Source organism: Tympanuchus pallidicinctus, unplaced genomic scaffold, assembly GCF_026119805.1.
Source record: "Tympanuchus pallidicinctus isolate F22 unplaced genomic scaffold, pur_lepc_1.0 scaffold20, whole genome shotgun sequence".
NCBI lineage: Eukaryota > Metazoa > Chordata > Aves > Galliformes > Phasianidae > Tympanuchus > Tympanuchus pallidicinctus.
The window spans coordinates 3,311,459-3,338,047 of NW_026294722.1; the positions used below are offsets into that span (position 1 = coordinate 3,311,459).

At 64.7% G+C, this 26,589-nt stretch overlaps 1 protein-coding gene across 3 annotated transcripts; it reads right to left on the minus strand.

Moving 5' to 3' along the window:
* Window positions 1-81: 81 nt before the first annotated feature.
* Window positions 82-26,055, minus strand: SLC12A5 (solute carrier family 12 member 5). 3 transcript variants are annotated; one of them, XM_052683548.1, is made up of 27 exons: window positions 25,905-26,055; window positions 14,654-14,748; window positions 14,273-14,404; window positions 13,834-13,980; window positions 13,231-13,285; window positions 12,257-12,387; window positions 11,874-12,115; window positions 11,591-11,802; window positions 10,067-10,234; window positions 9,140-9,238; window positions 8,921-8,978; window positions 8,226-8,400; window positions 7,535-7,653; window positions 7,308-7,406; window positions 7,120-7,239; window positions 6,868-6,972; window positions 6,628-6,796; window positions 5,711-5,906; window positions 5,463-5,632; window positions 5,243-5,374; window positions 4,989-5,096; window positions 4,789-4,911; window positions 4,507-4,694; window positions 4,252-4,266; window positions 3,903-4,036; window positions 3,618-3,726; window positions 82-3,482 (listed from the first exon to the last, which is right to left on the minus strand). In XM_052683548.1, the coding sequence occupies exons 1-26, from the start codon at window positions 26,011-26,013 to the stop codon at window positions 3,635-3,637; spliced, it is 3,393 nt and encodes a 1,130-aa protein (XP_052539508.1). In that variant the 5' UTR covers window positions 26,014-26,055; the 3' UTR covers window positions 82-3,482; window positions 3,618-3,634. The 3 variants fall into 3 exon arrangements, with proteins under 3 accessions (XP_052539508.1, XP_052539510.1, XP_052539509.1); XM_052683550.1 differs by lacking the exon at window positions 25,905-26,055 and adding an exon at window positions 25,101-25,272; XM_052683549.1 differs by lacking the exon at window positions 25,905-26,055 and adding an exon at window positions 20,896-21,289.
* Between the last annotated feature and the right edge of the window lie 534 nt (window positions 26,056-26,589).

Consider the following 26,589-nt stretch of genomic DNA (forward strand, 5'->3'; position numbering starts at 1 on the left):
AGCGAGAGCTGCATTAGTGAACCGGGAGGCCGAGGGCACGGTGACGCCCTGCGAGCTAATGAGAGCTTCCCAGGCAAGTAGTGAAGGGTGTAATAAAATCATTTATTGCATTTTGTGCAGACAGGAGTCTAGAAAAATGAATACAGGTAAAGCAGTAAAGCGTTAACAGGGAGCATTCAACAGCTGAGGAGCCTCTCCTCCATTAATATCTGCACGGAGAACACAGGGTCTGTACTGAGGCGGCCTAATGCACAATAATACTGAAACGGTCACAGAAATTAAATGCAAACCTAATATTCTTTTTTTTTTTTTTTCTTTTTGTTTGATTTTTTTGTTTGTTTGTTTGTTTGCAACCTGTTTTATTTACAAGGTTTTAAACTGAATTGCATTGCTCTGCACACAGATATTTCTAAAACAAAGCATACTCGGTCACTACATGTCTATTGAAGTATTGCACTTGAATAAAAGTCACTTGGATGGACGCAGAACATCTAGCTACGGTGATTAAAAGATTCTCGGATGAATGACCCGGTGATAACATTCATAACAAATATATTGCACATGTAGCACGGAAAGTGGTGTAACCAGCAACTGTCAGACCTGCCTTGTCTGTGCCTTTCCCATCCTGCAGCCCTGGCAGGGGCCTGACCCCTCCTCGCCTCGCTGCGCCCCCCGGCCCTGGCAGCAGGTTGGGGATGTGGGACCCCAAGAGCTGAAGCTGCTGCACGTGGGGCAGCCGGGAGCTCGCGTTCCTGCTGCAGGAGGACGCCGCCTTCACCACAGCGAACAGCGGAAGGATGCTCCTTGGGGAAACTGAACACTCACAGAGGCCAAACGTGCAGGGCTGGGTTTGTAAACTAACATGCAGTGCTGTCTGCTACAACTGGCCCTCTCCAGACCGAAGGTGAGCGCGATCTCGCTGGGAAGCCAGCGCCTGTCCTGCTGCAGCCGGGTGCTGCCTGGCAGGGGTACGGAGGCGGCTGTGCCTGCAGCTGTGCCCTGCTCCTGCTGCAGGGCGAGGATGGCGGGATGCTTTTTTGCCTTTCTGCTCCCTGAAGGAGTCGGGGCTGTGAATGCGGTGCTGGTTGGTGCTGCTGGGAAGCGATGGAGCTGACCTGCCCGCAGAGCAGCGTGCCCCGGCCTGGCTTCATGCCTGTGCTGCAGAGATCTATCCCTGCTGCCCGAGGAAGGCATCTGCCATGCCCTGGTGCTGCTGCTGAGGTCAGGCTCTCTGCTCCATGTAGGAGCGGGCTGAGGCTGCAGGGCAAAGCTGGGCTGAGGGCAGAGGGAGACTGCATGGAGCAAAGCACCTTGTGCAAAGGCAGGGAGCAGCTGGAAGCGTTGCAGGCCGAGCAAGCACGGTGCAGTGAGATGAGCGGGCAGGTGGGTGTGCACAGCCCCTCCTTGCCCAAGTGCTTCACATCATCCTGGGAGGCTGCAAACAGCACAGAAGCTGTGTGTGGCGGTGTGTAGGGGCAGAGCTGAACCTTAAGCTAAACCCGGCCTCCCCATCCCCTACCGCTGGGCACATGGGGCTGCTCTTCTGGCTCAAGCTGCTATCTGTCATCTATCCATTCATCGCAGCGGTCTGTGACAGCCCCGATGCACCTGTGCAGATTGCTGAGCTGCCGTGGCTGAGTGCTGCCTGCGGCCGGGGCTGCTGCTGGAGAGATGGAGGCACTTTGGGAGTGGTGCAGATGTAGGAGCAGGGTACTGACAGGCACAGAGGTGCAGCTGGGGCTTGGGTTTGGTCCGGGAGTGTGTCCAAGGAGTCTTAAAGCCAAAAAAAAAAAGAACCAACAAAAAGAAAGCAAGCCAAGAAAAGCCAAAAAAAGCCCACAAACCACTTGTTTGCTATCTAAGCAGCCTCATATAGCTTTGGCCTGGAACTGGAGGAGTAGAGGAGCTCTGCAGAGGAAGAGGGCAAGGAGCTGTTCTGTGCGAGGGCAGGGGAGCAGCACTGTGCACGGGGCACAGAGCAGCCACAGCACTGCCAGGAGAGGGCAACTCTTAGCGGGCTGCACTTGGAGTGGAAGCTCAAATCTGCTGTGAAACGAGTTCAGAAAAGTCCAGTAATTTCTTTTCCCTGAAAACTTTTAAGAAGCTGAATTGAGAAGAGCACGAGCCCCTGACCTGGCCCTTCCCCGGACCCTGTGCAGGGGCGGCCATCACACCTCCGTCCCCACAGCCCGGTGCTAGCAGAGCCCTGCATCTCTCAGTATAGATATAGATCTCTATATATAGACTTCATCTGGTTCTATTAACATAAATATGATCACTTTAAAAATACACGTACTGTATTATGTACACTATGTACATGGGCCCTCGGCGCCGCTTCCTGCACGGTTCCTGGAACCGTTCACATTTGTTGAGAGCTCCTCAGTTTCTCTGAATGAGAATTGCTGCTGGGGAGAGGGGGGCGGCCCTGCGACCGCTGCCGGGCTCAGGGCTGTTTGGGGGGCAGCTCTGGGGCCATGGTGGGATGGGGGGACCGGAACGGGGCCGGGTGCTGCCCAGAAATAGGACAGAGGGGTCCCCGCTGCCATCCCGCACCACAGGGCCTGGCACAGGCGCTGCAGTGGGGCCGGGGCCGATCGGACACATTGCATATACTGAGAACCACCCAGAGCTGAGCGTTCCGGACCCCATGGCAGCACCTGTGCCCGGGGCCAGGGATAAAAGCCCCAGTGCACAGCAGGGTATGGGGCTGTCGGGACCGACGGTCAGCCAAAGAGGGGTCCACACAGCCCCCAATGCTCCCAGCATGGCCGTGGAGCTTCTGTGCCAGGCCCAGAGCCGGCGATGCCTGGGGTTAGCAGCATCCACAGTCCCACAGCCCCGGGGCAGCTCAGGCTGACTCTGCACACCGGTGGGACCTCTGCTCTGCTCCGGGCACCACAGCTCCGCACAGCAGCTGCAGCACGAGCACAGAGCAATGCCTGGACAGAGGGGGTTGGGGCCAGCGGGAAGGGGACACACAGCTCCACCCAACCCGGCCAGGGCTGCAGTGGCACCGCTGCTCTCCAGCATCCCGCCCCACTCGGCTGCCCCCCACCCTCACCCCCTCCAAACCATCACAACTGCCTCTCGGTGAGCGTGGCCCACGGCCTCCAGATGGGCGGTTGGGTCTGTCCAGGCCCAGCACGGTCCTTTCCAGGGTCGTCGGGTGCTGACGGAGGTGGGGAGAGGAGCATCTGGCGAGGAAAGCATGCTGGTGGCCTCTCTCTTCTCCCAGCACCTCTGTGCGGTGCGAGCATCAGGCAGCGGTGCCCAGCCAAGCTGTGTGGGACGGCAGTGGGGCCTGGGGCCCATCGGGACGCAGTGGGCTCCTGCCCGGCCGGGGGCTGCGGGGGCAGCGCTGGGCTCTGATGCTCAGTCCGCAGAACACTGTATATATTTATATATAAACAAAGACAGCAGTGCTGTGACGTTGCAATGAGGAACAGCTGCTCAGGTGCTGGATGCTCCCGGAAGATCTGGTGCTGCAGTTCGAATGGAGAGGTCAGGGGCACGGGCTGAAGGCAGGTGAAGGTTCTGTGCACCGGCTGCCATCGGGCTTCTCTCCTCCCTCCAGGAGCTCGGTGCGGGGTGGTGGGGCTCTCGGGGTGCGGACAAACCTTTCTCACGCCGTGTTTCAGGAGTAGATGGTGATGACCTCCCGGCCCCCGCCACGCACCAGCAGCACTCGGTCCAGGCGCTCTGTCAGCACCTCCAGGAACTCCATGTCTGTGCTGCCGTCAAGGAGGAACGAGGGGTGGAAACAGGGAGCCCGCAGAACCCACAGCAGGGGGTATCCAGGCTGAACACTGGGCAGTGCCCTGTGATGCCTGCAAGGAAGTCCCCGGCCCCGCAGACCCTGAGGAGGGACTCTCAGCCCACCCCCAGAGCAGTAGGAAGGATACAGTTTTCATCCCCTTTCCGGTTGCGGGGTGGCCCTGGCATGTTGAGCAGGACCAGCTTGGCCTTCTGGGACTTCTTCACAATCACCTCGTTAAGCTTCACAGCCGTGTGCATCCTCCGCACGTTTGACTGGTTCCTGGGGAGACAGCACACGTGGGTGGGGGCTGGGCACAGGGATGCACATGGGACCACAGGGAGCAAAGGGCAGGGCTGGAGCTGGGCTGTGGCACAGCAAACCTCGCCGGCATCAATGCCACAAGCAACCACCAATGGGTGCAAGGAACTGCCTTTGCACATGGGGCCCACGAGTGCCACCCCCCAACCCCCCCGCTCCCAAAGCAATATACTTACAGGTTCTCCCACTCCCTGCCAGGATCACAACGGGGTGGGGAAAAAAGAGAGAGAGAAGAGGTGAGTGCCAGGCGTGCACCCAGTGTGCCCCAGCACCCAACCGCCACTCTGCACAGGGACCCCCCCACCTCCCACCCTCCCCGCTGTCAGGTGGGTGTGCAGGGACCCGGCTGCAGGCCCCTGCTCAGAGCAAGGAGGGACACGTGGGCCAGCGCCCGGGGCACGGTGACACAGCAGCAGCATGTGGGGCCGTACGGCTTCATGTTGAAGAAGTCCTTGATGCCCTCGGGGCTGACAGGGCTCTTGCTCTTGTTCTTCTCGGCCACGGACTTCTCCTTGGTCCAGGTGAGATGCACCTTCTCAGGGCCCGACTCTGCCTCTTCAGCTGGGGACTGGGAGCTGCTGGAGAAGGTGGTGGCGTTTTTGTCGTGGATGAGCTGGACCTGTGGCAGAGCAGAGGCGCGGTGGGCAGGGGCCGTAGCAGCCGGTGTCCCCATCCCCGCCGTCCCCGGCAGGACACAACACGCGGTACCTCACCTCTTCCTCGGGCTTCTCCTCGCCGTCGCCCACCTGCTCCTCGGGGACGTTCAGGCGCAGGCGCGTGTTGGCTGGGTTCTTGCGCCGGATGGAGCCGCGGGACTCATCCGTGATGCTCTGGATCTGTGTGGGGTGGGGTCAGCGCACAGCGGGGCAGCATGGGGGCACGCAGCAAGGCCGGCTGTGGGGCTGTTCCTCACCTCCCGCTCCCGCTCGTTCTTGGTGAGGTGCATTTGCTTGAGGATCTGCGAGCGCTGCTCCATCACCAGCGTCTTCTCGTAGGTGTAGGCTGAGATGTCGCTCTCTTGCTGTGGGACAGAGGAGCGGGATGAGCTGCGGGGCCCAGCCTGCAGCACAGCCCATCCTGGCCCCGCACATCCCCACGGTGCTGTGCCTCCACGTCTGGATCCCCTGCATGCAGAACTCCGGGGAACGGCCCCAGCCCAGCGCTCACCATCTCCACCACCTCCACCTCCGCCGTGATGCGCAGGTGGTACAGGAATGTCGTCAGGTCCTTCTTCATCTGGATGCTGTTGTCATCCATCTGAGCCACCGTGAAGATACGCATCTTGCACTTGCGCCAGACCTGTGAGGGGGGAAAGGAGGGAGCTGTGGGCACCGTGTGGTGAAGGCTGCCCCAGCCCCAGCCCCTGCCCGCCATGGGGGCACAGTACCTTGTGGTGCCGCAGGAGGAAGGGCAGCAGCATGAGCATCCCTCCATCGTGCACGATCCACCAGACATCGATGTGGCCCTCCGAGAAGCGCTCCTGGTTGCCCGGGAACATGGCCACGTTCTTGGCCACCAGCAAGGCCAGGTGCCCAGCCGTGGTCTCCCGCACCAGCTCTGGAGGGAAAGGGCCGCGTCAGCCAGCACCGCTCACGTCAGCACCCTGTGGCACCCATCCAGCTTGCAAAGCCCTACCGATGAAGTTCCTCCAGGTCTGGTGGTCCTCCTTCTGGCGCCAGCTGCGGGGCCAGCCCACCAGCACCGTGTTGTGCTGCAGCCCGCCCAGCCCACTGGACTGGATGAGGTGTGACATGCCGTCCCGCAGGTTGGAGGAGATCACCACCTGGCAGAAGCCCTTCACCTTCTCCGCTTCCATCAGGCGGCGGATGGACTGGCAGCGGGAGAGAAGGCATCAGGGACCGTGCATGGGATGTGGCCCCGCACAGCACCCGCTGCAGACAGCACCCAACGAGCCAGGGCAGCCAGCAGATGGGTGGGGTGCAGGGAGCAGAGCCTGTGGGGTGTGGATCGTGGGGTGCAGAGCCCTGCAGCAGGATGGCAGCGTGGGATGGGGACGGGGGAGGCCCGGCTGTGAGCAGCACCGGCGCATGGCTCTGTGCCGTGCCGAGCAGAGGGAGTCCCCGTGCCAGGGCTCTGACGGGCGGCAGAGCAGCAATTAGAGTTATTTACTCAGAGAAATTATAACATGTCTGCATGGGAGAGAAACTGTTTGCTTCTGAGGGCTTAATCTCATTAACGTGCCGCCTGGCTGGCGCGAAGTGCGAGGGGAATCTCGCTCCAGTTGGGAAGGTTCCTGCTTCACCTTCCCTTGCCTGCACTGTGGGGGCTGTGAGGAGTGTGGGGTGCTCAGCAGAGGGGCTGCACAGCCTGGCAGCACTGCGGCCCCTTGCTGGCACAGTGCTGTGCTGTGCAGCACCAGCCAGGAGCCAGGCCCGTGCCCTGCTGGTACCTGGCATCCCTGGTGCTCTGGGGAGGGGAGTGGGGGTCCCGCAGGTCCCACTGCCCGCGCTGTGCAGTGCTCCCAGCAGCCCCGCAGCAGGGCTGGATGCACCCTGGGGCACAGCAGCTGGGAGGGCATGGGAAGCTCTCACCTCCTCGGCTCTCTGCGCCTGTGGGTGGTTGTCCAGGAAGGTCCCTTCCAGCACAGAGGCCACAATGGTGAGGCCCTTGCCTGCTTTGAGCTGTGAAGTGAAGGACAGGAGCTGTGGGTGCACCACGTTCTGCTCCTGATCCACACGGACCAGAACCAGCAGCTGGGGCCTGAAAGGAAGGTCCTGCAGTCAGCGCCCGCCGCCCTGATGGCTCCCGCTCCCCCCAACCCGCGGCCTCACCTCCAGTTCTTGGTGTGGGGGGGGCCCTCCTCCAGCCGCAGCAGTGCGTAGCGGGCGGCACTCAGCGACAGCCCCCGGATCCCATCACCCCATTCCTTCTCCGCCCTGCGGCACACAGCAGAGCATCACAGGATGTCCACGGCTCCGGCCGCTGGGAGCCCCGGTGACAGAGCGCGGCCGTGGGCCCCCGGCACCTACAGCACCAAGGCGATGTGGGGACCCCCAGCCCTGCAGCCCCCGCCGGGCCCTTACCCGCGGTATTCGATGTACTTGTAGATGAGGCCAGCGATCAGCATGGCGACCAGCGCGTAGTACCAGGAGCAGATGAACATCAGTGCCAGGCACAGGCTCATACCCAGGAAGGAGAGGGTCCTGCGCAAGGCACCACATCAGCACCCTGCAGCCCTGCAGCCCCAGGCCCTGCACTGCCCACTGCTCACCAGTGGTAGTAGCGGAATCGGGGCCGCCAGTTGGGCGTCCGCAGCAGCGTCTGCACGGCACAGGCCAGGTTGACAAACATGTAGCACATGAGGAAGAACCTGCAGAGGGGAGCAGCTGAGCATGGCGCCATGAGCGTGACACGGCACGGCCCCATGCGGAGCAATGTGAGGCTCCAACCCCCCAGAGGCACCCGCCCGGCCACCGCCACACCGAAGGTGCTGCCTACATGGACAGGATGGGAGCCACCTCGTCCAGGGATGCGATCAGGATCCCAATCTCGCAGATGCAGGCGGTGAGCAGCAGAGCCCAGGTGGGCTCCCCGTTGGCTTTGCCATGGCCAAAGACCTGGGGTGGGGGAGGAGAGGGGCGTTAAGGACGCGGCAGCAGCTCCATGCGCTTCACACTGCCGATTGGCCCCGTGCCTGGAGTTGGGGGCAAACACAGCCCAGCTGCTGCATTCACAGCCACGGTGCTGGGGAGCAGCCATCAGAGCCCCCCAGCCTGGCCGCTTTGGCACACAGACCCCCGTCTCCCAGGGGTATCCAGGGGCAGGGTCCGGGCGCGGGGTGGGGGCCGCGTGTCCGGGAGCATGGCAGGGCGCAGGCTGCGGTCCTCGTGCGAGCGCTCGGAATGTGGCTGGCAGGGCGGAGGCGCGCGGTTAAAATTAGCCTGCTCTTCCCCGGGGGGAGCTGTCGGTTCGGATTTGGAGAGACGCAGTTGTGAGAACGCGTCTTCGGAGAGCAGATAAAACATTAAGCGGCAGAAGCTGGGGGAGGGGGATCCTGACCTTTCCCGACACTCTCCTCCCACCGACAGGTCGCGGACGAACCCATCGCAGCCCCGGTGCCCGCCCCATAGGGTGGGGGTCAGGCGGCCCGCCCCATGGCTGCCGGGGGCACTGCGAGGGCTGCGCTCACCCTGAGGAAGGGCACGATCCCGTCCCTGGAGATGGCTTGCAGGAGGCGCGGGGCGCCGGTGAGGCTCTGCAGCCCGGCCCCGCATGTGGAGAAGAAGGAGCCGATAACGATGACCCACGGGGACGGCCACGCCAGGGTGCCCACCACCAGGTTCCCATTGACGGCTTCACCAAACCTGTAGGGCACGGGTATCACCCACGGCCACGGGCAGCACGCGGCCAGCCCGGCCCTAATCTGTATGGCCTGGGGAGCGGGGGGACGTGGGGCAGGGGCTTCCCATCCCCTCTGACAGGAGTGGGCCAATGAAGGCCGCGTGTGGCTCGGATCCAGTTTGTGTTGGTGCTGGCGACCCAGAAGTGTCACTGCCACGCAGCGAGCTGGGCTGCCCTACATACGCGGCGCTGCCTGTTGACAAACAAGAGCTGCGCACAGCCCGAGCCGCAGGGACCAGCAGTGGGGGGAAGGGGCACCGACGAGCCCCCAGAGCCTGTTGTGAGCTCTGCATCTGCCCTGGTGCACAGCCAGGCATCCTCCCTGTGGGCACGCCATCCCCACCAGACCCAGAACACCACCATGTTACTCCAGTGGTTCCAGCTGCAGCATCCTGCTGCGTTCCCCACAGCTGTCTCTGTCCCCAGCCCTTCCCACAGCCCAGCTTGCCCCACACCTGCCCCACACAGCCCAGTGGCACTCACTTGTCACGCAGAACAACGCCCTCGATGCATGCCCCAAAGAGCACGACGGAGCTGATGTCTGTGGGGCGGTCAAGGACAGCCTGCAAGGTGCAGAGCCCCACACCGCCCTGCCCAGCGCTGGAACCCATCTGTCCCACCAGACCCCAGCAGACCTCTTCCTGCCCTGCCGGCCCACCTGCCCATCCTCACCCAACCACCCGACCGAGCCCTGAAGGATACAGACTGCAGAGGTGGTGGCAATGGCCAGGATGGTGCCTGTGGGGATGGACTTCTGTGCATCCCGCAGGTCCCCAGAGCGATTGGAGCCAGCCATGATGCCTGGGGACAGAGGGCCATAATGTGGTGGCAGAGCCACAACCCTGCTGCTAGGACTGATCAAGCTCGGCTGTGCCAGGACCCAGACAGGCACAGGGACCCCCGCCCACCTCACATCCCATCAGCACTTTCCCACCTGACCTACTGAGTAGCTGAGGCTACTATAGGATTACATACAAAACCCACTGTCTGACTTGTTTAATCAGCCCTTAATGAACTCTAGCAAGGTGGCAGTGGCTGCAGGGTCTGGTCATGGCTGAGACAAGACATGGTCTTTTCTGACCTTCATGCTCTGATCCTCTGGTGCCGTGGATCCGGCACAGCCCTGCCACGCATCCCCGTGAGCTCAGCTGCTGTGTGCACAGCAGGTCCCGCAGCGGGGACGCAGCTACCTGTGGCTCAGCCTACATTACTGACACGACACAAATCCATGCACCATCACACCATGCCGTCAGCAAGTGCCAGGCAGGAGGGTACAAGGGGCAGCACATAGAGGGCACAGGGGCGCACCCGCAGGTCCATCAGCCCCAAATCCAGCACCACCGGACCCAGCAGCGAGTGCCGAGATGGGACCAGCCTGCAGGGCTCCCGCTGAGCTCCCGCATCCCACGGGGGTCCCACAGGGCTCCGCAGCGGGACTGGGGCAGGGGAGGGCTCCTCCTCCCCGGGGAGCTATAAATACCGGCGCCGCGGCACGTCAGCACACAGCGAGGCACCGGAGCTGTGTGGGAGGACGGGCTGTGATCCACCTCCGCACAGCGCCGGGCCGGCGGCAGCGCACGTGGGCTCCGTGGGAGAGGCACAGCGGCACGTGTGAGAGGCAGCACCCACCTGTGACAGAGGGGAAGTAGATGCCCACGAGCAGCGTGAAGTAGGAGGTCATGTCACTGAAGACGTAAGGCTGGTCCATGTCCACAGGGGTGTCCGGGGGGCTGACAGAGGGCAGCCCCCTCTTCTCCACGATCACACCCTTGGTCAGGTAGGAGCTCCAGAGGTTCTCTGTGAAGAGGCACGGCTGCTGTGAGGATGTGTCCGGAGCACAGGCTGCACCCACAGCCGCCTCCTTGAGCCCTGCGCCACAGAGGTGCCTGGCATCATCCCATCCCCACTGTGCCACGCAGCCACAGCGCTGCTGGCATCCAGAGGGTGAGCAGCCCCAGCCCCTGATGGACCTCAGAAACATGCAGGCCTCAGGGGTGGGTGGGTGACCAGAGCAGGTGTGTCCCACTGCTGGCATTGTCCCTGTAAGATACTGGAGCAGCTGACGTGGGATTCCCGGAGCAAATAATTAAGAGGGTAATATAATTAATACTGATCAACACAGGTTTAAGGAAAGTGGATCGTGTCAAAGTAACTTGATAATGTTTTTGATGGGATTATAAGCATGGGGCTGATGTAACAGGCTTAACGTCCCTGTGCGTGCTGCCTTGGTCACAGATTGCAGCGAGAAACTGGAGCAGCAGAAAGCAGCCAGCACTGTTGGGCAGGGGCAGGCAGCATCACCACAGCATCACACCGGGGCTGCCACCCTATGCTGTGCTCCTTGCCTGCGTCCCCCAGACATCCCCAGGTGACAGCTGAGGCTGGCAGCCCCCACTGTCACTGCAGCCCGTCCTGCACATTGAAAGGCACATTGCACACAGACAGAGCTGGAGACCGGCTGCAGCCTGCCCCTGCCCTGCCCCTGCAGCACAGAAAGCCTCCAGCAGCCCCCAAGCATCCAGGACAACCGCTGTGTTCCCTTGGTCCCTAGGCCTGGCAGCTGCAGCCGCAAGAGCTGTAGCCTTGAGCACCAACACCCCAAATGTGGCACAGAGCACTGACCTCCAGCACTCAGCCAAGGAATGTGAGCACCTGGGAAACGCACCAGCAGCTCCAGAAAGCAGGTCAGCAGCAGCTTCTCCCCATGCTGCCGAGGTGCTCTGTGCCCTGGCTGCCCTCCCAGCCTGGCTGCAGAGCAGCTCCTGCTCCAGTGCCTGTGCTCCAGCAGTAGCAGCAGCACAGTACCCCCAAGGGGCGATTACTCCACGCTAAACCTCAGATCAATATCCTGCCTTCCAATGGCTGAGAGGAAACAAAGGGAGGATTTATTCCTCCCCAGCCTTTGAGCATCACTCAGAGCTGTCGGGCTTGCACCAGCTGTGGCTCACATGGCCACAGCACCGACCGAGTCCTGCAGTGCAGCTATTCCTGCTGCCTGGTGCACCCGAGGGCAGAGCAGCCCCAGGCAGGGCTCACCACGCTCCTCGTCAGTGCTATATCAGGACTGGCTTTCTGCTCCATGCAGCTGTCTGCACACCAACCCTCTGCCAGCCCAGCAGAGCCACCATGCCTCCATCCCCGTCAGACACCCACCTTGGATGAGGCCGCTGGCAGCTCCAGGGATGCCCTCAATCTCAGTCACGTTGTTCATGGTGAAATACTCATCACAGGTGGCGTTGAGGAAGCGGGAGGTGCAGAAGAGCTCCCAGAGCTTGGAGCCCACTGTTTCGTTGCCCTCCACCACCACCTTGGTGCAGAGGTCAAAGCCGTGCCGTGAGAGGGTCCTGTTGCCCAGCAGGCAGATCCTGGCAGGGGGGTACAGACATCAGCAGCACATCCTCAGCCCAGCCCCCATCCCATGGCACGCCGTACTCACGGGAAGCTCGGTGGGTCGAAGGCCGACTTGATGACACCGGCGTAGATGGCGAGGATGGAGAGGATGACGCAGCCCAGGAAGACCAGGGCAAACTTATTGACATATTTGACCCCCACGAACACCACGGTAGCCATGCAGGTCAGGACGCAGGTGCCATAGACGCGCATGTTGTTGAGCATCGCAGCCGCCTCCCCGCTGGCATCCTCTGCCTTGAAGATGGCCATGGCGGGGAAGATGTAGGCCTGGAGGAAAGATGTGCAGTCACTGCTCGCTGAAGGCAGCGCTCCTGGTCCCCGCCACACATCCGTGCCCCCCCTGAAGGCCAGGGCAGAGCTGCCAGGCCACGACACAAGCCCTCAGCACCACGTGGGCAAAGCACTCACCAGCAAGATCTCGATGGTGCCCAGGATGTACATGGCACCGGCAAAGGTGGTGCCCAGGTAGAAGCAGAGCCCCACAGCCCCACCAAACTCAGGGCCCAGGGAGCGTGAGATCATGTAGTAGGAGCCGCCCGCTGTTGGAGAGAGCGAAGGTTGGTTCCAGACGGCCCCCAGCAGGCACCCCAGCTCCTCCCAGTGCCCCGAATGGGGTCAGGACCCCCAGCACCCTGCTCCAGCCGGCAGCAGCTCAGCCATCCCAAGCCTCACACAGCTGAGCTGGCAGAGCTGCTCCCAGGAGCCGGGCAGCTGGGCATGACGGCCACAGGGACACCTGTCCCCTGCGAAGCCACACAGGCACTGCAGCCCCAGGGACACGGGCCATGCCCTGCTCCTTCCTCCCAGAGGAGCCCTTAGAGACAGGCGGCAGCGATCGATGGCCCTGCGGCCGGCGGCAGGATGATAAATAGCATTAATTACACCCTGCGCCGGGTTGCCAGCACTGTGCTGAGCCCCGGGAGCGGCGGGGAAGGCACCGCTCCGGCTCTGTGGAGCTGAACAGATGCTCAGGGGGCAGCCCCGGGCACCGCAGTGCTCAGCCCCCAGCAGCAGGCTCCCGCAGCCCGGCACCCATCCTCCCCCTGCTCCTCGCCCGGCTCTGTTCGGGGAAGCGGATCCCCCGCGGCCGCCCCAGTCTGGCAGGAGGAGCTGTGTCTGACGGCTCCCGCTGCCATCTGCACCTCACAGCTCTGGGGACGGGGTGGAGGCTCCAGCTCCGTGCTCACCCCCGGAGAACCCTCTCAGGGCTGGTGGCAGAGGGCCGGGACACGGCTGGCAGTGACAGCTGCCATCCCCTGCACGGCACGGGGCAGCCCAGGGTCTGGCACAGCACATTTGGGGCACAAAACCTGGCAGGAGCCCACCCCCAAGGAGCCAGCTCCCCATGCCCCAAGTACACACAGGCACAGCTTCGGGTCTACCTGGCACCACGCCGTTGGTGGCAATTGCACTCATGGAAATAGCTGTCAGCATCGTCTGCAGGAGGAAACACAGTGTCAGCATCGGGCAGAGTCTCATCCCAGCTCAAGCACAGGACAGGAGAGGGACCAGAGAGCAGAGGCCAGGGGGCAGCACCAGGGCTTGTCACAGGGTTGGGACAGGAAGACTGGGACATGGCACTGGGCTGGGACACTGCGATGCTGTCTGTGGGGGCTGAGCGGCTCAGAGGTACACGGGCAATGGGGTTTCTGCCCACCCACATCCCTCCTACCCATGCTGCAGGGCAATGACCCAGCAGGGCAGCCGGCTCCCAGGCACGGGGGTCTCAGGCAGCGGGCACCAACACCACATCCCACACACACCCAGGTGCAATCTGGGTCACGGTTTGAACACTGCTCCACTGCCAGTTCCTCCGGGAAGCTGGGTGGTTTCTCCTTGCTAAGTGGAGCAGGAGCACCTGAGCTTGCTGAGCAGCAGTGAGTGTTGGCACAGGGCACAAAGCACAGCATGCAGGGGGGCAGACACTCCTGGCCCAGGAGGAGCCCCCAGGATGAGGCTGAGGGGTGGGGGTTGGAGACACTCACACAGGAGCAGCAAAGGAAGACCATGCAGAAAGATTCCATGATGCCAGCGATCCCCACCACCCAGGTGAGGCGCAGGAACAGGATGACCCCAAAGATGTTCTGCAGGCAGGGCAGGTAGACGCCCATGAAGGTGCCCATCCGTGGAGCCTGTGGAGGAAGCAAAGAGCCATCAGAACTCAGTGTGCATCTCTCATTTGCACACACTGCTGCTGGCCAGAGGGACGGGGCGGCTCGGCCATGAACACCCTGCACACTTTGCAGTCAGGTGAGAGCAGGCAGGGGGACAGTGGTCCCACTGCTGTACAGCCCTCATGGGGACTGGAGCAGAGAGGGACATCAGGGCAGCAGTGCCTGCAGGTACCTGGTGCCCTGAGACAGGGCACAGCTTGGGCTGAAGGGGATGGGAGGAAGGAGCAGTGACTGCCCCGCAACCTCTCACCTGCACTGGCTTCTTCTTGCCCCCATCATTGTTCTCAGCTTCCTCATGCTCCCGGCTGCCCTGCGGCAGGTTGGTGTAGTTGGCCAACCCGCTCAGCAGTGATGAGACCATCGGGCTGGTGTCCATCTCCTCCTGCAAAGAGCAGCACCCGAGAGCTGAGGTCCCACACCAGCCCTGCCCGGCACCCGGAGCACGGCACTGCGCTGCTCACAGCAGAACAACCGCTGTGCTGTGCTGTATTCTGCAGGCTGCACGCCCCTGGCCCGTGACCACTGCTGGCCCTGCAGTGGGAGATCCTGCATGGGCTCTGCAGTGTCCCTGTCCCCATGGCCCCCTCCCCAGGTCCCATACGGCCCTGGCCCAGCCGCCTGCATGCCCTACCTCGAAGAGGGCCATGTTCTTGCCATCGTACTCTTTTCCCTTCTCCAGGTCTGTGCTGTTGATGAAGGGACTGCTCTCCTTGGGATTGCCATCGCCTGCAGGATAGGATGGGGGGGTGAACTGGTGTCGCCCATCCCTTCACAGTCCCCAGAGGAGCCACCCCCCTCTCAGAGCAGCACAGCACTGACCATCTGGGCTCACCAGAGTGCATCCGCAGTGCCAGCACCAGGCAGAGTGACTGGTGTGGATCCAGGGGGAACCGGGCAACCCGGCATCCCACAGCACCTCACAGCACTGATCCCCGATGCAGCCCACAGGGGGGTTAAAAGCCGGCACTGCGAGCTGTCCCACAGCACAACCCAAAGCCTGCAGAGCCTGGATGGGGCTGCCGTGCTGCATAATGACCTCGCGCAGAAGACGCCCAGAGTCGAGCTTAATAGCAAAGAAAGCAGCAGAGAGCTGCAGAGCAGCAGAAATAAATCAGGCTGGAAATAAAGCGGCAGCTAGCATGGATGCCATTTGAGTGGCGCATTTCTCAGCACCGAGGCAGAGCCACCGAACAGTGAAGGGAGAGGCTGGGCTGGGTGGGCAGCGTGTGGGGCCAGGAAATGCCCATGAACCAAACAGAGCAGCGCATGGTGTGAGTGCACCCATGCTGCACAGGAACCAGGGCAGGACAGCAGCAGGGCCGGGCAAGCTCTGTGCATGGAGCATCCCAGAGCTGCTCTGTGCCCACAGGAGTTGTGCTCTCTGCTGGCACTGAACACAGAGCCCAGGAAGGCCCGGAGCTGTGGGGCGGTGCATGGGCTGCCACCCCCATGGCAGCAGCAGCCCGGGACAAACCCAGCACAGCGTTGCTTTGAAGGCTGTCTGCCTCCCAACAGTTGACTCATTTTTGGGTTCGGCGGAGCAAGTTCTCCTGCATGCGGCCGTGATTCACCACCTGCAGCCCCTCCTGGCTGACTGGGGGGCAAAACCCCCAACACCACAGTGATGCTGACCCACATGCTCCCACTGCCCCCCCCCACACACAGCCAACAGAAGGGCAGGAGATGCGGTCTGCCTGGTGTCACACCACAGAGTGCAGCCCCCACCCACTGCCCAGGCACTGCTCAAGGGGCTGTCAGTGCGGGGCAGTGCTCCTGCCCAGCTAGTCCTGCCAAAAGCATTGTGCAAAGTGAACATTACATAAGAGCCTCGTGCACAGGCGGACACCCTCCCGGCTCCCACCACCTCAAACCACAGCCTGGGCCCCGGGGAGCATGGAAATGCTATAAACAAAATGCAAACAGGGACACCTCTGCCGGCCATGGGACCCCAACCTCAGAATGGGCCCGTGGTGGTTGGGGGCTGGGGTTTTCCATGCTCTCCTCTCCAGGGTGCACACAGCCCCACTGCACGGGGACACATGGGGGACATGCGGAGGGACACAAGGGGACACACGGGGGCACCGGGGTGAGAGTGGGCAGCCCAGAGGGCCCTCAGGACCCCCACAGTGTGAGCAGAGCCGCGGGGCCTCGCCTCACCGCCTGGTACCCGGTCGACGACATCACCACGCTGGTTTCTATGGTAACAGCGAGCCACGGCTGCCTCTGCTCCCGCTCTTATGTAACAGCACAGCCGGACAGGCGCCGGACCCCACGGCACCGCACGGCACCTCATGGCACCACACGGCACCCCGGCACCACGCCGCAGCCCGCCAGCATCCTGCAGGCACACAGCCAGGCCCTGTGACCCCACACCGCCACAGCCCCATGGGGCCAACATTGCCCGGCTCGTGGTGGTGGAGCACAGCTGCACCACGGGGCACCCGCACTGCCCTGCTGCCCCGACCTGCCAGCACCAAGACTCTGCACCCCAAGACCTCGCTGGTTGCCCCTCCCACCCTTCAGCCCCATCCCAGTGCAATGACAACACCAGAGCAGAGCCCTGAGCCCAGGCTCTGAGGTTCAAGCTCCTGCTGCCCCATACAGCCCAGTGCCCCCATTGTGGGCAGTCCACAGCTGGACCCCACAGCATCACGGGGGCCCCACGCTGGCTGCATTCTGGCTGCCAGGAGTCCCTCAACCAGCACTACAAACACAGGGAGAGGCCCAGAGTGGCCAAGGGAAGTGGGGAGCACAGGGATGCTCAGCTTTGCTGTCCCCAGGACACAGCCCAGGCCCCCCTCCCTTTCTCTGCAGTCTGGAAGGAGTTAAGTGCCACAGCTGCGGGGTCCCAGGTGACAGCTATGCTCCCCGCTCCTGCCGGAGACCATTTTGCCGCAGAGGGGCTGGTGCAGCCTCTTCCAGGCAGCTGTCAGAGGATTTGTGGTCTGTGCAGAGCCAAGCAGGGGCACAGCAGCCCGTCCTGGGCAGAGCCGCCCCGTACCCAGCACCAACCACCGCAGCCCGACCCTGCCCGAGGCACGGAGCGTGGCACCTCCTGGACACTGCGGGCTGCCAGGTGACCCTGAAGCCCATGGGCCCGACGCGGCCCCCATCACCCCAGCACTGCCCAGGGCCACGCAGCAGCGGAGCAGAGCCGAGCCGTGCCAGGCTTCGATCCCGGCGCCGAGCCGCCCCCCTCCCCAGGGATCACTCAACGTGAATCGGCCTTTTAATTTGCTGCGGCGGCTGGAAGGGCTCGCGGCTGGGTTGCTGGCAGGGAACCACGGCCCCGGCGTGGCGACCACGTAATGCTGCTCGCGGCAGGGCTTACCGCCTGCCCTGCGTGTTGGGGACACCCCAGCACCCAGCCCACGCCCTGCTGGGGACCCGGAGCTGTGGGACCGTCCCTGCACGCCTGCAGCCATCCCACGGGGCAGCTCCAGGCAGGGCTGCGGCACCCACCATGATGTGATCTTCTCACGGCTTCTTATTCAGCTCTCAGTTGTGTCGGGAAGCATCATGTCCCTTATCCCAAATCCTCCCTAATCGTTTTACACAGCGCAGGGACTGAGCACTAACAAGGGGTGGGAGCAAGGGGGGGGTGGGGGGGGCAGGCAGCCAAACCCTGAGGGCTAATTTAGCAGAGCTGCTGTCAGGGCTGCAGCCAGCCTGTCCCCCTGTGGCACCCTGCCAGCAGGTCCAGCCCTGGGGTGGGGGCTGCAGCCCCTGGATAGGAAGAAGCAGCAGGCAAGAGGGGGATGCCGAAGGGGCAGTCCCAGCCCCATGCCACCACTTGCCCCTGGGTTTGTGCTACTGCAGTAAGCGGCACCACAGGGCCCAGCTGGATGCTGCCCCCAGCCCAGCTCCAGCTGGCTTCTCCTCCTGCACTGCCCCTCTGCAGGGTTGGCACTGCACTTCCCCTACCCCTGCTTTGGAGCCAGACAGTGTCACTGGGACCTATGCCTGCAGGAGACACTTCCAGCCCTGCACTGTCACAGCCCCCAGCCCCAAGAGCAGGGGGTGATGCCTGCCCGCTTTGCGCATGCTGCCCGGGCCGTGGGGCTGTGCTGGAGCTCCTCCCCAGGAGCACAGGGCACCTTGACTTTTGCCAGAGAGTTCGCTGGCACTGGCTGGCAGCAGCCTGCTCCAGCTCCCTGGGACTCTGCCCAGGGCTGTCTGCAAGGAGCAGCCCCCAGGTCATGCCAGCACTTCTGTTCATCCCTGTGGGCCGGCAAGCACATGGGCAAGCACGTGTCCTGCAGCTGATGGCCCCAGCTGCTGCCATGTCGCAGGAGCTCCTGCCCGGGGGCGGCCACAGCGCTGTTCTGTCCCCCTCTGGCCATCCAGGGCACTCGGCCATGCATGCACTGGTCCTGGCTCTGACCCGCAGCCCTGGGGTGCTGCAAGGTCCCGCAGTGCCAGGATCGCTGCAGCACAGGAGGGATGCAGTGCCCACCCCCCCCCTGCCCTGGTGACACTGCCCCTGCAGCTGGCCAGCGCGCCGAGCGGCCGTTTGGGGTGGATTCTTTCACTGCCTGACCCAAATTAGACCAACTGCTACTTCAGACCTATCCTCTTCCTTCCTAAACCCAGGATTATCCTCTCTTTGATCAGCCGGCCCTGCAGGCTCAGGATTTCCAGCACAGGCGTTTTGGCTGGCTGCATTTAAACAGCTTCCCAGATTCTCCCATAGCCTGAGCCCTGCCATGGGAATGGCCACACAACGATGCTATAGCCAAGCTCCCCATCCCAATTCTCCTCTTCTTGGACATCCAGGGGCCTGCAGCCCAGAGCAGAGGCACCTGCAGCAGGGCTGCATCTGACATACCCATGCCCAAAGCAGAGTGATGCACACAGTCAGCCCTATGTCACGCTGCAGCCCTGCTTGCTGCCCTGCTCCTGTCCCCTCCCCAGGGCTGCTCCTGGCCCTGCACTCGCTGGGCTGTCAGCGCTGGATGCCATCCAGCCCTTGTCACCAATGTGCTCTCTCAGGCTGCCCAGAACAGGCACCTGCAGAGGGGCTGCTGTCTGGCCTTGGGACACAAATGGCAAAAGTGGAGGACCAGGGCTTCTGCAGCGCCTTGTCTGCTTGTCTCAGCAGTCACCACGGCACCTGAAAGAACCGGAGGTGTCCCTGCTGGCAAGCATCAGCTCTGCCACCCTGAGATGGGACATCACCATCCCTAGACAGACCTGGGCAGGGAATGCTGCGGGGCCCCTGGCAAGGCGCAGGAGAAGCACAGCCCCCGCAGCAACCGCCAGAGTCCTCCACCCCCACCATCCCTATTACAGGTGCGGGGGGTGAGGGCCCTGCAGTGCCTCTCCCCTGCACCCTCCTCTGCTCTCCAGCCCCACAGAGCCACACACCTCCTCCAGCCCCGCATCCGCAGCCCCACAAGAACCACCTAGCTTGGCTCAGCTCCAGGGACAGTTTGTGTGGCCCATCTGTAGCAGCACCACGTCCAACCTCACAGCCAGACCCCAGAAATGCACCCTGTGAGCAAGAAGGCAGACACACCTGCCTCCATGCAGCCCAGCATTGCTACAATGGAGACGCAATGAACAACACAGCCCCTGCTGCTGCATAGGGCAAAGGGTCAGAGGCAGGGAAGGGTTTGGCCAATGGGGCAGCGCAGCTCCACCTGGCTAGGCAAGGTGACCCCGAAAACTCCTGCCAGCCCTGATCTTGAGTGCAGCCGTGGATAAACAAGCAGATAAACAAGGGTCAGGCTGTGGAGCACATACCAAAAGCGTTGTGTGTGGCAATGCCCAGAGCCCCGCTGCAGGCAGCCGGGAGCTCACACTGCAACTGTCAGCTCAGCTGCCCCCCTCGATGCCCTCTTGTTCAGGGCTTTCGACAGACCCCTTGAGAGGACCCGGAGGTAGTGGGGGCAGTCAGAGCGATACTGCAGGGCCCCGCGCGCACACGCCCGCATTCTCCTGGCCCGTTCCCGTGCTACCAGCAACACCCGTGAAGGAGGATGCTGCATTCGCCCTGCTGCCGGAAAGCCGGGTACTGCACCCGTGCAGCTCGGCTTTGCCGGGTATCGGAGAACACGGGTGGCCCAGGGCTCCGCTTAGACAGCGAACGCTGCGGCCCGGGGGCCCTGGCGCCCCCCGGGGGCTGCAGCCCCGGCCCCTCTCCGCGGCGACCCCGGAGGCTGCAGTGCGCACGGCTTCAGCACCGCGGACAGCGGCAGCGCCGGGCCAGGGCTGCGGGGAGCGCGGGGGGCGGGGGTGAAAATGAGGAGCGGGACCGAAAGCGGCAGCCGGGGGTGCGGGAAGCGAGGAGGGCCGGGGGCGGCTGGGGAGGGTCGGGGGGAGGCAGGTGAGGGTGCGGGGCGGCAGCGGGTGGGGAACGCCGGGGGCGGCAGCCGGGATTGGGCCGTCGCAGAGGTCTCTGCGGCGGCACGGCCCGAGCGGGTTGGGGCAGCGCCGCCGAGGGCCGTCCGGGAAGGGACGGAGACCGGAGCGCAGCCCCGGCCCCGGGGGGGGAGACTCCGCGGGGAGCCCGGTCCTGCCCGGCCGCTTCCCGGGACTGCGGCAGCTGCGGGCGCGGGGCCGGGCGGGCGGGCGGCGGGGGCGGCTCGGCGCGGGGGCGCCACAGCGGGAAGCCGCAGCCGCCACCGGCAGCGGGAGCGGGACCGCCCGCACCGCCCGCACAGCCGCAGCCCCGCGGGGCCCGGCGCGGGCAGCGCCCGGACCCGCACCGCGGCGTCGCGTGGCCGCCCAGCAGCAGTCGCCGTCGCAGCCGGAGCCCACCTCCCCGAGCCTCTGCGGCCCCGCGCAGCTCCCGGCTCTGCCCGCGTCCCCTCGGCTGCGGCCCCGCAGCCCCCGGCCCCCGCTCCCCGACGCCCTCGGGCTGCCCCTTACCTTGGCTCGCCCCCCCGTCGCCGTCCTCGCAGTCCGTCAGGTTATTCAGCATGGCCGCTGCCCGCCGCCTCGCTCGGGGCTGCTCCGGTGGCGCCTAGGGCGGCTGCCAGGGATTTGCTTCTTCCCAGGGGCCAGTGCCTCGCACTGCAACAAGCCGCCTTCCCTCCGCGCCTTTCTCTGCCTCTCTGGCTGGATGTAGGAGGAGGCTGCAGTGCAGAGATGCCTCAATGCACAGACTCACACGCTCACTCACTCCCAGCAGCAGCGGCGGAGCCCAGCCTGACTACTCACTTCATCATGTATTCAGGAGGCATTATCCCCTGTCGGGTTTTTGGGGAGGGGAGCGGTGGCAGGCATAGGCGAGGGAGGGGGAAGGAGCTGTAGCAGAGCCGTCCGCCGCCTCCCCGCGCTCAGCCAGGGCTGGGGGAGGAATTAGGGCACTCGAGTGGCTGCAGGTGCCCCCCCCCAACTGGCGCAGCACCGCGTCCCTTCCGCAGCCCGGGCTCTGCCCGGGGACCCGACACTCCCCTGCCAGGAGCGAGACAGAGCCCCGCACCAGCAGGACCAACACCTGCCCAGGGGACACGGCGAGGGGTCGGGGCAGCCCCTGCCACAGCAGCCCCCAAACCGGTGGGAAGCGGGGGGCTCGGCAAGGACTCAGTTCAGGCAGCCCCCCCCCAAAGCCAGAACACCAACCCAGGGTTGTGACTTCCAGCCCAACACCACCACCAGCCTGCAGCTGTCCTGCTATGCCTGCAGCGGTGCCACCATCTGGGTGAACCCTGGCAAGCTGGGCACAGCTGGGCCACCAGGAGTGAGGCGAGCACTGGCCAAAGCTGCAGCAAGCAATGCAGACTGGGGAAAGCTGCCCCTCGGGGGCATAGGCTGGGAGTGAGCACACCTGATGAGACCGCAAGGGCCCCAGGGGTGCCCCCTCCTCCAGGAACATCCCCACATGGAGCTCCCTCCCTTGGGCACGCAGCACTGCGGACACGGAGCAGAGGGCTGCCCTGAAGGGCCGTGGCTGTGCTGACCCAGGGCCAGCATGGGATCCGGGTGGGCGACGGTTCTTGGCACAGTTTGGGCAGGGCTTTGACAGGGATGCTGCGCTGATCCCAGAGGTCATCCCACAGCCCCTTCTCTTCTCACTTGCTCAGTGAGGGAGGATCCTAGAACCAGAGCTGGCTGCAGCTCCCGGCATCTCCTCAGGAGCGAGTTGAGATCATGACAGCCCGCTGGCGTTAGTTACTTCTTGACGGCTGTAATTAATTGTTTACTTTCTCCTGGTATGGAGCCAGCTGCTCTGCAGCGCGGATGCTCCCAGCCCTCACCTTGCAGGGGTTGGCTCCGCCGCCCTTCCCCAGCCCTGCCCCGCTGTGGGGCCAGGACCCCAGGGAGATGGGGCTCAGTATAGCCACAGCCATCAGTGCCCAGCACAGTGGGGCACATCGCAGCACTGCAAAGCCCCAGGGAGCCCCGCAGCATGGGGGCACCCCTGGAGAGCATGGGCAGGGCGCAGCCTCAGCACCCACAGCAGTGGTGCTTCATTCACCAAGTGGGAGCTGAGCAGGGCTGCCCTGAGCCCAGCGATGGAGCAGCTCAAGGCCAGTGGGATGGAGCGGGCAGAGCTCCAGCATGTTTGCGTGGCCAGGGGGTGTGCAGGGCCATCCCACCACAGCAAGAGCCAAGCACTGAGGTGGCAGCTTTGCGCAGGAGGCCGCAGAACGTGGGCTCGACGCAAGAGGGATTTTCCAGCTAAAGCAGATGGGGGAGGGGGGGCGAGCACGTGAAAGACCACTAATCCCCTAATCCCTGGATTATGGCTCCATTTCAGGGGCTGGGATTTGCCAGCAATGCGGGGGTTGAAGCATCGACCGCGCTCACTCCTCTCGTGCACGGGGTGCCTCTGGCATGGAGCAAGGCACAGGGCACACGGAGCGTGCTGGGAGCCCACTCCTGGGGAGCTGCAGCAGAGGGGTCTGATGTGGGCAGCGTATGGGGCTGGGACACGTGGCCCCCTGCACGCTGCACTCCACTGAGCCGTGGCCTTGGCGCAGCTGTCGGCGCCCAGAAGCAGGGGCTGCAGCACGAAGCACAGGCAGGGAAGAGGGGACGGAGGGCGGCAGGTGGCTGTCCGCAGGCACAGGACCTTCCATCAGCCACAAGTGGCCCCCGCACCCGAGCGCACGCAGGCGCCTGGCATTGGGCCAGGCATGGCATCAGTGTCCCACTTACAGCATGCTGCTGGGGAGCGACAGGGGGAAGAATGTGCTGCCACATGGCCCCGCGGGCAGCCTGAAGCTGGCATGGCACAGCCACCTCACAAACCCCCCGTGTGCCCTCAGCCACCCTGCACCGAGCCTGAGCTGTGTGAGACCCCGGTGTCAGAGCACAACAACAGTCACTGCCAGGACCCGCGGCACAGCGCCACACCACTGACAGCCCCAGCTCTGTGACTGGATGGGAGCAGAAAGAGACAGCCAGGTGACTGCCAGGGCCACCAACCCATGGGCACAGTTCAGCCCCACAACCTCGATGCGTGCTGGGGAGATGGGAGCCACGGCAAACTCCAGCATTGCCTGGGCCAGGCAGCCCCCCACACATAGCATAATCCCTCGGCTGTTTTAATAACACCTCCCCCAGACCCCAGGCCCTGTGTCTTTGCTCTCCCTGTGGCTCTGTGCTGGGGCAGTGAGAAGGGGCTCCGCACAGAACTGCTCCTCACACATAGCAATGTCTTCCCCAAACCCGGTGCCTCAGGGAGGGGAAAGATGGGAAACTGTGTAGGCTGCTTTGTGGGACTGGGGGTCCCTGCCTAGCTGCACCCAAGCACCCCCCAGGTCTGCAGATGGCTGGTCTGTGGCTGGGTATCCCCACAGTCAGGATGCCACAAGGGCTGTGGGTGCCCCAGCACAGCACAGCCACCCCACAACCCCTGCCCACAGCGGGGTTGGGAGAATGGCTACAACCATCCCCAAAGCATCATGGAACAGCGAAAAGAGATGACATCGGGTCCAGTTTCCATGGCAACGAGAGAGGCTCCTTAACCAGTTGGTTGCCATAGCGACTTCCATGGAGCCCGGCTGCCTGAGGACACCGGGGGGCTCACACCAGGGATGCCCCTTCACTCCCCAAGCCAGATGCCCCCCACACCGCCACCTGCCCCCACTTGGCCCCGTGCTGCCACCCCACAGCCCGCAGGGTGGGGGGTCGACCGTAGAGCCAGCACAACGATGAGAAGGACCCTAGGGAGCCCCCCCCCAGGACCGTACCCTCCTGGGGAGGCCGACCCTATAGCAACAGCTCAACGCCACGGCCCCGGCAGCTGCAGGACCCCGCAAAGCACCGCATCGCGCTGCGCTGCAGGGGGCGGCCCGCCGTGGGCCGCGGCCGCTCCAGGACCCCCCAGGATCGCCCCCGGCCCTCCGCATCCCGGAGTTGCCACGGCAACCGGGCCCGGGGATGGAGCCGGCCCCCGACCGCGCTCGGGGCTATTTCGGGAACGGCCGCAGGGCGGGGCCGGGAGGGGCGGCGTCACGTCCATCAACCCCCTCCCATCGCGGCCCCTCCCCGCCTCTCCGAACCAGCAGCGGCCTCTGGCGGCGAGCGAGCGCTGCGCTGAGCGACCCCTCCCGCACCCCATGGCCCCCCGAGACCCCACCGCCGCGCGCAGCCCCACTCGACGACGCACGGCCCCGCTGCCGCCCCGCAGCCCCACACGCGCTGCCGACTCCTCCACGTGGAGCACAGCGCCCGGCCCCGCTTCCCGTCGGGGCTCACTGGCAAAAGCGGGGGGCAGAGGGAGTTTCCCCAAACGGCTCCCAGCCCGTGGGCTCCCGTAGCCCCGCGCAGCATTTCCTGCAGCCGGCTGGGACCCCACGTGAGACCCATACTGAGATTCCCAGGCCCCACCGTGCCGCTCCAAGTTGTCAGGAAGGCCGGCGGTGCCGGGGGGCTGCTCAGACCGCCCCAACCTGGTGTGGAGAAGCAGCACGGCCGGGTGCAGCCCCCACAGCCCCCGCAGGCCTCGGCACTCCTGGCCCTGCCCGGGTTGGGGGCTGCAGGGCCGGTCCCAGGCGGTTGCTGGCGGCGCTGGGCTGCGCTGTCCTCTGCGAGGGCACAAGGTCACGGCCCTGCTGGGACTCAGCGGAGGCCTCTGGGGGTCCCCAGCCCCACGCTTCCCCCACATCCCTGCACGCTCTCACCTCTGCCTGCCCTGCACCCGGTCCTCAGCCACCCGCCCACCAGCTCCCAGTTCAGCGCCCGTTGCTGCGTTCTCTCTCAGGGCCCGTCCGCCCAGGAGCTGCGGGATAGATGGCGGTCCTTGACCAGCAGCTGTGGGATGAGGCCGGAGCGCAGCGCAGGGCACAGCCTGGCTTGGGCATCCCACTGCCCGCCTGCCCCCACCCACATTCGCCCTTTGCCAAGGCCGCAAGGTCACAGCCCCGCGCTGCCCTCGGTTGGGTTTCTGGGATCGATACGGTTCCGGTGACAGCTGCGGTGACGGCGCAGTCTCAGTGGGGTCCCCTGGGCACCACGAGGCGACGGTTGACCGCAGCACCAGCGCCCAGCCCACGGCCCGGCACTGTGGGGCTCACAGCATCCCCTCGCCCCATCGCCACGAGCCTCCCCTGGGTGAGGGGCAGGCAGCCCATGTCCCCCCACCCATTTTTTACGTCTCCCCGCCGCACACCCCCGTTCCAACCCGCACGCCCCGATGCTGCCCGGTGCATCATCCCCAATGGTCCCACTGTCCCCTGGATGGAGATGGGCACGAAGCGCACCCCTGGGGGAGGCCTTGCCCACGTTCCGAGCTCTGCGCTCCGCACCCCTCTCCCCCAGCCCTCCAGTCCCACTCTGAGCCTCCCGGGAACCCCGAGCCCGGAGCCGCTGCATCGGGGTGCTCCGACGACCCCGCCCCGCGCACCCCTTTGTGCCGGCCCTGCCCCGCGATCCCTCCCCGCCGACCCTCCCCACCGGCCGTGCCCCGCAGCCGCCGCCGCGCTCACCTCTACCATCGCGGCCGTGCGGACGGCTCTCCCCCTCCCCGCGGGACGCGCCCCGAGCCGCCGCCGGGCCCTCGCGGGGCAGCGCGGTGACGGTGAAGCGCCGGCTCATGGCCCCGCCGCCACAAGTGGCTCCGGGCTCCGGCTTGCGGGTGCGCGGCCGCCGCCGGGCGCTGACCGGGGTCCTAGTGCCCGCAGCACCGCCCGCCGCGCCGCCCCGCTCGGCGAGGCGCTGCCCGGCGCGGCCCGACGGGACGGACTGGGGGCCGCCCCTCCCCTCCCCGCCCCGTCCCGCCCGACCCCGCGCTGCCCCGCAGCTGCCGCCGCACGGGGGTGCTGGGACCGGACCTCGGTGCCGGGCGGCCGAAGGGACGGGACGGGGGCCGCGCTCCACCAGATTTTTTTGCCCGCCGCTTCTGCGGAACCATGGCCTCTAATTATAGCCCTGATGCTGCGGCCGCCCCGCCCTGCCACGGACCCGGGCAGCCCCCGCGCCGCCGGGCTCGAAGGGGCGGGCGGGGCTGGGCTGCACTTGCAGGCGCGGGGAACGGGACGGAAGCCGGGCACGGGAGGGTGGGGATGGAGGCACATCTTCCTCTGGGGTATGGCTGCAGCACCGCTCGCAGCCCCCTTTCTCCCCGCACCCCCCCCAGGCCCGTTCCCCGCGCTGACTGAGCACTCGGAGGCC

Bases quoted from the DNA above. Each gene is read 5' to 3' on its own strand.
- SLC12A5 (XM_052683548.1), bottom strand. From the start codon at position 26,013: ATGAGCCGGCGCTTCACCGTCACCGCGCTGCCCCGCGAGGGCCCGGCG. The intron at 7,240-7,307 runs GTGAGCAGTGGG...TGCCTTGCGCAG, and splicing joins CGATTCCGCTACTACCACTG to GACCCTCTCCTTCCTGGGTA. The intron at 5,375-5,462 runs GTACTGTGCCCC...CCCCCCTCACAG, and splicing joins TCCTCCTGCGGCACCACAAG to GTCTGGCGCAAGTGCAAGAT.